Raw genomic sequence first — 12,045 nt, forward strand, 5'->3', positions numbered from 1 at the left:
TCTAAAAACATAGGGCTTGTTTAAAGTAATTTAGATGAGAAATTCAAGGCCTGGAGAACATAGGGATGACCCCTATCTAACAAACTAACTGTGAAAACTTCAAAGATTTCAATCAACGTACACACCATTTTGATCCGATCATCATTTATTGTTCAAACTACATTGACTGGAAACCTTAACGTGTATGTAAGTTGGCTTCCATTCTGACCAAATGAACACATTGCACACCACTACCATGAGTGTCAGAACTGCTCTGGTAAAGGTTTTATCACTAGTCATTGCCATGCTGTGGGTTATTGCAATAATGAGTTACTGATGTTATATCTTGTAGATATATAGAGGCTTACTGAATATGGTACTGAGGGTATTTAACACCTACATGAGTTATCATACAGCAGTCTTTCAAACAGGACCTCTCTATAGTTACACTGGCTTTACTGTAAATTCTCAAGTAGTGCTAAGCGCTTCTATTAGACCCAATATGTTCCACCTAGTCAAGAGGAAGGAGATTTATCAGGTCTGGTACATATACGTTCATATAAAAAAATTCATAGTGATGCAACATTTCAGATATTTCTGAAATTAAAAAAAAAGGAAAAACAAATTTCTTTTATAGTTTTGATGCATTTTTTGATATAGGTTCTGTAGTTATGTAATACTTGCAGATTGTTAAATAGTAAAATGTGTGGCCATGTAGTGTATGAATCTATATCTAAACAACTACAGCAGCAAACTGCGTTTTTTGAGATGATGAGAATTTTAAATGGAATTCCTGAATCTACTGTACTTGTTGTATTTGAATTACTTAAAAAACTACAGTAGAGTTACTTAGCACTGTACATGTAGGGTTTGTTTTGTTGTTCCTTTTGTACTTTTCATATTCACATATTACTGTCAGTGATGTGTCAAGGCTGACAAACTATTTTGCTCCTTTGGCAGTCGTAATTTTTTTTAGTAATTGGCATATCAGTAACCACTACTGTCCATGGATTCCACTGCAATTGAATGACACTGTGACTTTTGCTGTGTAAAAAGAAGAACCACATTTTCAGACCAGAGTGATCACAGTCACTATTGAGTGACCTAGTGATCAGAGTCACTACTGTTTCACAGTTTTTTTTCTGTCTTCTTGGTTCGTGTATCTCTTGGATATTCATACAGTGCATTTCCACAGTACTTGTTTCCATCCATTCGAGTGCTTGTAAAGTCTGCTCTAGCTGTGGTCCTTTGAAAGGCCATTTCACAGTTCAATGCTCTTTCTTCGTCTATGGAAATTCCATTTCACAGTTTAATGCTCCTTCTTTGTAGGCTTCCCAGTCCTGGTCCTGGAGAAGCAAGGTGCATCCAGGGTTTTGGCTCCAGCCTGGGATTAAACACCTGATTCAGCAGATCAGATCACCTCCTGCCTTCAAACTAGACGCCGATCAAGAGGTTTAGTGCCAGGCAGGAGTAAGACCGAGAGCACAGTGCAGCCTTCCAGAATCAGAAGAGGCAACCCTTCCTCCGTTAGTCCTCCCTGGTCCTTTGCAGGTCTGTGATTTTCCCCATAGGTGGCACCACTACTTGCCCCCTACAGGCTGTTCTTGTCGGGCAGTTCTGCCTCGGGTGTGCGTGGGAAGTAGACGGTAGTCTTGTGCTCCTCATAACGGTCGATGTGCTTGAGATGGACCACCATGTGCAGGGCGTAGGCCAGCACCAGCAGCAGAATCAGAGATGTGATGAGTCCCATCAGAATAGCCGGCGTGAAAAAGGTGGCGCAGTCGCTGGCTGAGGCGAATTTGTTGGACTGCACATTGAAGGCCTGAATCTGAGGACAAGAGAGCCATATCTTTAGGTTCATGTAGTTAGAAAATGCAACTTTTCAACACATTTAAACACATTCTTAGACACAGTCAAGATCTTTCTCATTATAAACTCTACTTTATTTTATACCAGCGGCCCAATTCTCTGTCTCTTCATTCAAAAAAGTTCACATCCAGTTTGTAAGAGATTCTTGAAACACAGAGTACTAGCATGGGTTCAGTATAGATCCAGCAAAAGTTCTGAAACTTTATTAATACAATCCTAAATATTCTCCAGTACTGTGACACTGTACTATAGCTGGAAAATATCATGCTATTGAACTTTTTATTAAACGCCACCCAGCACTACATTCAGACAGCTGACAAATTAGGAAAGGAAAAAACAACATAAAGTGTCTTAGGAGATGTCGGGCTACCATGAGCTGCCAGAACAGCTTTGATGTGCCTTGGCACAGATTCTGCAAATCTCTGGAAATGTACTGGAGGGACAGAACACCATTCTGACCCTTCCCTGCAAAATGGCCTTCACAGCAACAGAGCCCCCAGACTCCTTTGCTGTAGGGGTCAAGTACTGACGCCTGATCAGTTCTCTTGCATACACTCACCCACTTGTGCAGAATATTTTAAAGAATGACTCATCCCTTTGTTCCACATCTCTATAGACCAGTGCTTATGGTTTTTGTACTACTGAACTCTTGAATGTGCATTCATCTTTGTAATGAGGGGTTTATGCACTCCTACCCTACTATAATATCCCCCTCTATGTAGTTGTTGATGAGCTGTGTTTGCTGACATAGTCTGACCACATCCTCACGTCAGTCACCTGAGGAACAACTGCTCTTACAAATTGCACTAATTTCCAAGCGTCATGGTCACTGAATATGTGCTTTCACACACAATTTCCGACCCTATTTATGTTTTTCCCATAGATCTAAATGCAGATGTCACTTTGAAGTCTCTGCCATCTATGCCCCAATAATCATCCCTCTTTCAAAGTCACTTAGATCTTTTCTCTTCATCTGCTTAGCATTTTAATACATACCACAGAGCATACTAGGATGTTAATAGCTTAATTACTTATCATGCAGTACTCATGCAACTTTCTGGAAGCATCTGCATTTATGTTTTCCATTCATAATTATAACTAATTGTAACATTCCAAGATCTTTGCAGTTGAATCATCACCTACATGCATGCAATGATACATTGATGCCACCTTTCTATCCTTTGGAAAATTCTGTAATAAGAACCACATAGTAAGCAGTAGCCTGTGCAGTACCTACCTGGAAGTCAGTAAAAGTGATGTGCCAGTTTGCAGAGCTGTCGGTGTGCGAGCTGGGCACCAGTAGAGTGTCATATTTCTGTAAGCTGCTGACGTGCTGGCAGTGGTAAGAATAGGTGGCAGGGGCGTACACCTCCGTGGCATTGAATGTGGCTTCGTGAGTCCAGTTGTAGTGGATATGAACACTGTCCAAAGTGAACCAGTTCTGACCTGCTGACTCGTAGAACGTGTTGGACATCTGGAGCCTGTGGGAAGGATCAGGGATGGTCATAAGGACATGTGAGTGATTCTCATATCAGTGGTCATTCTATGAGATTCATCTAGCTTATTCAGAAAGTGGGATGAAAAAGGACATTCACCTGATGACAAGTCCCTTGATATCCTCGACATCTCCCAAGCGTAGAGACAGGCTGGTGACAAGAAATAACATTTCAGCACTGTTGACATTATGCAGAATGCCCAGCTGCAAAATGATGTGGCTTAAATACACAATTCAAATTGTGCTTTGAGTGGTTGACACATGCACTCTTACAAAGAAAAGATGCCAAAAAGGGTTCTTTGAAAGGTTTGATGCCATAGAGGAACCGCTCTTAGTTCTCTGAAGAACCTTTCAATTGATTATTCTCTAAAGAATCATTTTTTGTAAATGAGATATGTAAGTGTGAACTTTTTAAAAATGTTAGCAAACTCCACATAATGTGTCTGGTGAAAATTATATCTTGGCAAATGGAACCATTTTTTATTTATATGTATTTATTTTTATATTAATTTAATGAGTCTAATATTTCTCCTTATGAGGCTGTTATAAGAATATTATAAGATTATTTAACATATTTGTAGACATGTTTACTGTTTTAATTTTAGCAAGTTTTAAATTCTATTGGCAAATAGTTTTGCTTGTTGAAGCCATAATGCAGGTTATTTTAGAGAAATACTGCTTGAAAGAAGCAAGAATAAGACAACTTCACTAGAAAAAAGACTTTAAACAAGCACTGTTAGAAATAAAGGTTCTGTGCAGGTACATTTTTCAGTTGTCAAGATACAAACAATGTAAATGTTCCCTCAGAGGTACAGCAGTGGTTTTAAGGTCCAGTTGTGTACCTTAAATAAGTTTTTCCAGGTGAATATTACATATTTGCATCTTTTCATATTCTAATGTTTTTAAAACAGAACAATAAAATAAAAAGTCTGGAGACGAGACAGGGTGTGTGGAGTCAGTACAACTTAGAAAATATAATTTCAATGGATTATGGTACAATTATGTTCCCTGACCAAAGGTACTGAGATGTACCCCTGCGGGTACCACCCCAGTGACAAGGGGGGTACTGCCCCAGTGACAGTTTCGGGCCTTTATTTCTGAGAGTAAGTAAAATAAGACATAAGGCAAATAATGCTGATATTCTTACAACAAACTCAAAATGAGAAATGTTAGATATGTTGATTATATTTAAGTTTGTTTCACTTAGCAAAATAGCATTTTTTCCAGTGTTTCCCTAGCAATTTTTTTTTTCCTAGAACCATCCATCCAAGCCAAGAACCATTTGTGAGCCTTTATTTTTTATGGGACCCTAAATATAAAATATGTATGCATGCATATGAAAGCATATATATATTCCCAAAACATATTGTTTATGCCTTAAGGAATTTTAACTAAGGTGCAAAAGATAAAAAAGGAATAATACATACGTGGCTTTTTCTTTGGTGCACACTGAGCCTTTGGTGTCTACGGGGGCATTGGGTCCAAACACCCTTTCAGTGAGATCCAAGAAGGTGTTGTTTCTGTAGCGAATGGCCAGTCTCTTGGCCTTGAATAGGATGCATATTTTGCCATTGTAAGCTACATTCAGAGGAGAGTATGGCCCCGAGCTGGTAGACTGAAGTAACTTCCTTTTAGTCCTGGGCTGAGCATGCAAATGCCATCCATAAGGCTGTATGCAATAAAAGGGAGGAGAGAACAAGTTGTGATTAATATTGAACAGAACATTAACCACATATATTATTAATATGATTTTCCATTCTTAGGCCATTTCCTTGCAAAGTGGAAAAGTACACACACGCACACTTTTTTTTTTTAGTCTAAGCTATTTTTAACCCTGCCACTGTTGTTGTATGAGTGTCTTGTAAGATGTTGTTGGATGGATTTGGGCAGAGATAGTATTCTTGGTGTCCAAGGTCACTTTGGCGATCAGAGAAAATGCAATACCTGCAGTATTCTTCGGAGTGGATTTTCAGCTGCAGGCGAATAACTCTCCTCATGTGAGGCACTTGGACTCTCAACGCCTACTCCATCTGCATCACAAAATGTGGAAACAGGACGAGAGGGGAGATGGAATGGTGAGGTCATCCAGCAGAGCCAATTGCTGCCTCCCTTTGGATCAGGTACTCTATGCTTTTTCATGTTCAAGCATTAGAGAAAACCGTTGCATTGACTTACATCATGCACTTATATATAGAGCTACATCGATGAAAAGATAAAAAAAAAACTGGAAAGTAAGAAATTAAGGGATTTTACTACCAGTAATACAGCTGCATTTTGCACAAATGCAGTCTGGACACATTAAAACAATCTGAAATTCAATAAAGATTAAATTTGCATCTGTTGTGCATAAAATCTATTGTCCTTTAGAAATTAAAGCAAGAAATGTTTTCTCATGTCAATGAGGCATGATACACCACAAAATTATCCTTTGCACATTTGATTTATGATCATACAGTATTATATAAAACACTGAGAACACAACAGAATTTGAAATAAATTCATTGTAAAACACAGTAAAGTCAGATGAAAACTTTTAAAGTCAATACTGACCTGATCTGATTCTGATAGCAGGATATGGGGGGACCTCCGAGCTTTAAGGGACAAAAAAGACAAGATAGGGATGAGAAAATTATGTCTTACTCTGGGTTGGAATAGAGCACTTAACAATGTTAAACAATGGCTCACATATCAATCTTGAATGGAAATCCAGTGACAGAAATCCAATTGATCCACTCAGCTGGATCTAACAGTGATTTCAACATGTCTAGATTAGTGTGTCCATTGCTTTCCTAACACAGCTGCACACTATCGCTCTTCAGTCCACACATGCTTAGCACCTTGACTACATCAACAGACTGAGGTGAGACTGGCTTTAGGCACTTTTTGTGTCTGTGTAAGCATGAGTCTACCTAGCGCCACCTTGTCCCTTTCTGACTGTCCCTACAGCACAACAACCTGCAGGATTATCCTAAGACGAACCATGTAAACATCTAATCACCGCGATAATGAGCTTGACGGAGGATCTTCTAAAACCTTATTAAGAATCTGCTGCCCTACATGGCGGGAATCTTGCCCACATGTGGGTGAGCAGGGGACTCCTGGGTCTCCCTCAAATTCAAACTTAAAAAAGCTTTTACAAAAGAATACAAATGTGTCTATCATACTTCAGTCTTTTAATCCGTAACTGTAAAAACTCAAATGTACATATACATACAAAGAGTATTATACACGCAGTATATACAGCACTCTGTAAAAGTCAGACCACCTTTCATTTATTTAACTGGAAGTCACAACAGCCATTAAGTACAAGTTATTCACTTTTCAGTGTTAGAAAAAAAGCAGAAAACATATATTTAACAGAAAATTACACAAAAAGCCTCAGTATAATCAAATCGCTTGCATTTTCTGCTTTTCACAATCCAAGTAATTCCAAACACATTCAATGATGTTGAGGTCTGGACTCTGGAGGTCTGAACATTGTTCTGAGAACACCATCAGCTTCTTGGCTTGATTTGCTAAACTTCCTTTTCTCAGTAATGGCTTCCTTTAAACCCATTGTGTTGAGTTGTTCTCTAACAGGAAAATCAGGCAGAAATACCTGCAGATTTTTTCAGGTCTAAAGAGCTTTATTTTCTTTATTCTTATACCACCTTATTATCTCTCAAACATGATCTTTGAATAGTGTTTATCTGATTGCGGTCTATCAGGTCTTGCGTGGTTGTTAGGAGTCCCATTTTCTCTACATCTTTGAATAACTATTTTCCACTGACCTTTTCCTTCCTTGTGCAAGTGGATTAGTTTCTATTTAATCTCATCAGAAATACATTATATGGACAAAAGTTTTGGGACACCTACACATTATACTCACAGGAGCTTTTATGACATCCCATTCTAAATCCATAGGCATTAATATGGAGTTGGACCCCCTTTGCAGCTCTAACAGCTTCCACTCTTCTGGGAAGCTTTCTACAAGATTGTGGAGTGTGTCTATGGGAATTTTTGCGCATTCATCCAGAAGAGCATTTGTGAGGTCAAACTGATGTTGGACGAGAGGGCCTGGCTCACAATCTCTGAAGTGGTTCATCCCAAAGATGTTTGCTGAGGTTGAGGTCAGGGCTCTGTGAGGGCCAGTCAAGTCCTTCCACACCAAACTCACTCAGCCATGCCTTTAGGAACCTTGCTTTGTGCACGGGGGCTCAGTCATGCTGGAACAGAAAAGGTTCTTCTCCAAACTGATCCCACAAAGTCAGAAGTGTACAATTGTCCAAAATGTCTTGGTCTGCTGAAGCATCAAGATTTCCCCTGACTGAAACTAAGGGGTCTAGGCCAACCTCTGAAAAACAACCCCATAGCATCATCCCTCCTCCACCAAACTATACAGTTGGCACAATGCAGTCATGCAGGTAATGTTCTACTGGCATTCCCAGACTCGTCCATCAGACTGCCAGATACAGAAGCGTGATTCATCACTCCACAGAATACGTTTTCACTGCTCCAGAGTCCAGTTGCGGAGTGGTTTACACCCCTCCACCAATTTTATCCACCTGTTAGCAATAGGTGTGACTACAACATCCAAACTTATTAATTAGGAGGTTTGTCCAAATACTTCTGTCTACATAGCATATATACTGAAAAATTAGCAACTTGTACTTAATGGTTGATTTGACTGGAAATTAAATGAATGAAGGGTGGTCTGGTCTGACTTTTGCACAGTACTGTGTACATACACTGTCACTATATATATATACTTTCTTTCTTTCTTTCTATATCTGCCATCCTCCACCTGGACTAAGCCTGGGTTAAATTACGACCAATCCACCTGAGATGAAGTCACTGGATACGTGTGTGTGCACTACGTGAATGAGAGCATTGGGTGACCCTGGGTTCATATTCAGCACTGTGGAATTCATCCGCTGTCGTACATGCCAATCCCCTCTTATCACGCAGAGGTGGAATGTGAACATTCTATGCACTGTAGGCCTCAGTGTGACCCAGCTCTGTGGAGAAAAACACTATAGCGGAGAGCACATCTGTATGCCACAGTTCATCTCCCAAGAGAAACAGAAACGCTGAACCGACAGCAGAGCGACATCTTGATTCAGTAAAATGCTGCAAGTGAATCAAGGCCGCCGTGAAATGTGTGTACCACATTTGTAAATACATGGACAAGGACCAGAGGCATTACATAAAAGGAATTCATAACTGTAGCTGTAAACAACTCAGAGACACAGCCTTTCCATATCAGACCAGAATATTAGAGCTGCCACTACTGATTATATTAGTAATTAAAAATCCATCAATTAATGGGGAGTTTTTTTTAAAAAAAAAAAAGGCCACATGCAGTGAGCAAGGGATGGGCGATATGGAAAAGATGTAACATCACAAGATATTTTCATATTTTCATCTCGATATTTAGTTTTTCTAAGGTTTAATAGTTTTTAACTAACAAAAAATTACCATTTGTGCCACATTTAAAGGGCCCATATCATGAAACAGCAAATTTCTTTTGCCTTATTGAAAGACTTTATTGAAGAGTTTAATGTAATATGTACACTTTGGAGTGTGTTTAAAGTTTCAAACCATACAAATCGCCTCCCAGTCCAAACAATCAATTTATAGAAAATAAACCACTTCACGGATTTTTTTTTGTGATGTCATTAAAACTAATGCATTTACATATATCCATCAATTCTTTCATAGTTTAGTCCCAGTAGTTAAGCCCCGCCCATTTCTGCTGAAGTTATAAGTACTGTTGCAGCTGGGATTACTTTTTGAATGAAGCACAATTCTGGACAGCCAGTTAGTGGTCATTTACATACACCAGTCTTAAGGCCACAGTAACAAAAACAGTTTAATAGTAAGGGATAAAGAGAAGTTTGAAAATGGTCATATAAAATGAATTAGGCCGGTTTTGGTAAATAAAACTACACAAATGTTAGAAGTGGACCTTAGAATGAGTGCAATGATTTTTATTCAACATTTCACATACTGCACTGCTCTAAATCCAATTATGCAGAACTAATTGTGTTCTCTTTGTAATAAAACAGGGTCAGTGTTTTTAAGTACTGATGATATGATGCTGGTAATATGCCTATTGTGACATAATTTATTAAATTATGATAAATACAGGCTTACAGGTACACCAAACTGCTTAAAAACAAACCATGCAGAGCCTTTCAAAGATTCTAAAATACTTTTTAGGAAAAAAATAAACAAGGCCATTTTTATAAGGACTTAATTAAAAAATGCAACCACTCAGACTCTGTTTCTAGAGACACTAGTAGGAGAATTAGTATATACATCATCATCGTTCAACTTGGCAACTAATCACTGCCCGTTTATCGAGACGGTAACTTTCAAGGAATTCTTTTTTTAATAGAGTAATTAAGTTTAATCAACTGATCAAGACAGCCCTCTAGAATATTTTAAAGAAAAACAACAAATGTATACTCATAGCCCTGATTGGGTTTGCATGACAGTATGTGTGAGTGAACAGGCTCCTGCCTTTGTTCTAATGCCAGTTTACCGAGGTCAGCAGCTGAGCGCTGTGCTGCTGTCATTGGTTATGGCTGGACAGAGTGGCCTAAGTGCTGAACTGGGCATTTATGTAATGAAAAGCAGCGTTCCCCACCACATCTTCACCTCACCGCTCACAAAAGTGTCAGCTTGTTTTTCTCTCTCTCTCTCTCCCCGAGTCTCCAAGGATGCAGCACTGCACCAACTCATGATATCTAATAATAGATTACTTCGTTAGATCGGATTAAGATTAAAGGTTTCAGTTTAGTTCCACTTGCTGCCATTCTGGTCCATCTGTTTTGGTTATGACGTGGTCACTAAGTAACCTGAGGAGGGCCGTGGACCAGTGAACCAGTTTTGCCATGTTCCCAGTCTAACAGACAGCAGAAGTGATGATTATAGGGCCTTGCAGTCACGTTCTGTCCCTTCACACTGGTGGTCATGTGAATGGACACAGTGGAAGAGATCTGGTGTGATCATTCTGATGTTGTTTTGTTGTAAAGTGAATATGTGGATTTAACAATGGTAATGCAAATAACTTGTATATCTTTCCAGATTAGCACTGAGTTACTTCTCAGCAGTTCAAGTCTAAGCATTTTACACTAAAATGCTACAGCCACATCTTGCTTCGTATATTTTGATAGCAATAACCGCATGATTAAATCCCACCATCATGCTCTAGATCCCAAATGGTGATTCTTTCAGTTATGAAACAAAACACCAAAATGCACCTGGACCCTGAGCCCAGTTTCATCAAAACACCTCCATCTTTGTCCCACGAGGCCACGCGCTCTCACAAAAATAACACCAATTGCGAAAGCAGTGTGTGGTAACAGGGATAGGCATGTCTGCAGGAGTTTGATGATGTTTACCTAAAACTTGACAGCCTAAAAGAAGCGTACCAGACAGAGCCAAGAAAAGAAACAAGAGGGCATTTCTTTCAATGAAGTTTGACTTATCTCTAATCTACTGTATCATGACTCATTATTACCTATTGTTCATTAGTCTGAAATACAGTATTGTATATAGGCTAGTCTAGAAATATGGAAACATTCATGCATTTGAATTTGATTACAAGCTCTAAACTGACTGCCAGATTTTTTGTTTATTTGTTTGTTTTTAGTAAAGGAATGCCAGCCAAACATGTAAACAACACTGCAGTAAATCTATGGAGGCTGTGCTTCATTGTGTGTTTATGGCTGCTTGTTCTGCCTGGTCTGCTTCAGTCTCGGCCCTTTCCTTTTCTTCCCCCAGCACTCAGGAGTGTAGCATCTGTAAACTGATTCCTTCAGACATAACACCGGACGGGGTCTGCCTCATGTCCCATTGTCATAGCCATGTTTGAATATCTTGCAGTTACAGAGGGGGAAACAGCTGCACTGCAATCAGGTGATACAGAGTCTATTCACTCTCACACAGAAATGTATCAGCTCAAGCAGATTCCACAGTACTTCAACATTTTTTTTCCTTAATTACAGAGCTGTTCACTGGATAAGGCAGTGCCTCAGCTGAACAGCATCACTCCCTCTCCAACACCCCCCCATCTCACCCCACCCCACCCCACCACGCTGGAGCTGAAAGAGCTGCTCTTACCTCCTGTCCAGGATCGCAGGCACTTGGTTGAAGGGCGAAGACGGCTGCACCAGCGCGAAAAGCAACAACGAGAAAAGCGTGTAGAGCCTGCGTTCAGCCATGGAGACGAGCAGAGGGGACCGCCAGAGACGAGGCTTGCTTCATAATCTGCCCTGATGGCATATCCCTAAACCTGAGCTCAGTGACGGGCGGCCCCGGCAGCCAATGAGTGAGCAGCGAGGAGATAATCGTGCGTCACTATCCTCGCAGGCTTCATTCTTGCAGCCTTGCTCCCCCCTCCTTCCTCCCTCTCTCTCTCTCTCCCCCTCTCACGCGCTAGCACGCGCTCGCCCTACCTCTCCCCTTTCTTCTCCTGCTACTCTCTTTCCTCTCGCTCTCTCCTTTGTCTCTTCTCTCACTTCTCTCTCTGCCCCCCCTGCTGTCTGTCTCTGCTCAGTCACGTCTCTCTCTCTCTCTTTTCGTTCTCATCATCTTTCTCGTTTGTCTCATTTATCTATCTCTCTCTCCCTCTGTCTCTCTCCATCTCTTTTTTTCTCTCTCGGTCTCTCTCTATTTCTGTCTTGTCTCTCTTTTCACTCTCACCATCTCTCTTC

At 40.1% G+C, this 12,045-nt stretch overlaps 1 protein-coding gene across 1 annotated transcript; it reads right to left on the reverse strand.

Annotated features, from left to right (window-relative positions):
- Positions 1 to 124: 124 nt before the first annotated feature.
- atp6ap1lb (ATPase H+ transporting accessory protein 1 like b) lies at positions 125 to 11,737 on the reverse strand. Its single transcript, XM_036592447.1, has 7 exons — positions 11,453 to 11,737; positions 5,894 to 5,934; positions 5,288 to 5,373; positions 4,771 to 5,012; positions 3,444 to 3,494; positions 3,086 to 3,329; positions 125 to 1,807 (listed from the first exon to the last, which is right to left on the reverse strand). Exons 1-7 carry the CDS (start codon positions 11,551 to 11,553, stop codon positions 1,571 to 1,573), a joined length of 1,002 nt encoding a protein of 333 aa, XP_036448340.1. The 5' UTR covers positions 11,554 to 11,737; the 3' UTR covers positions 125 to 1,570.
- Positions 11,738 to 12,045: the final 308 nt, after the last annotated feature.

This window comes from Colossoma macropomum, unplaced genomic scaffold (genome assembly GCF_904425465.1).
Source record: "Colossoma macropomum unplaced genomic scaffold, Colossoma_macropomum, whole genome shotgun sequence".
Lineage (NCBI taxonomy): Eukaryota > Metazoa > Chordata > Actinopteri > Characiformes > Serrasalmidae > Colossoma > Colossoma macropomum.

Bases quoted from the DNA above. Each gene is read 5' to 3' on its own strand.
- atp6ap1lb (XM_036592447.1), bottom strand. From the start codon at position 11,553: ATGGCTGAACGCAGGCTCTACACGCTTTTCTCGTTGTTGCTTTTCGCG. The intron at 5,935-11,452 runs GTAAGAGCAGCT...TGTCCCTTAAAG, and splicing joins CCTGCGATCCTGGACAGGAG to CTCGGAGGTCCCCCCATATC. The intron at 5,013-5,287 runs GTATTGCATTTT...TATTGCATACAG, and splicing joins CACTCCGAAGAATACTGCAG to CCTTATGGATGGCATTTGCA.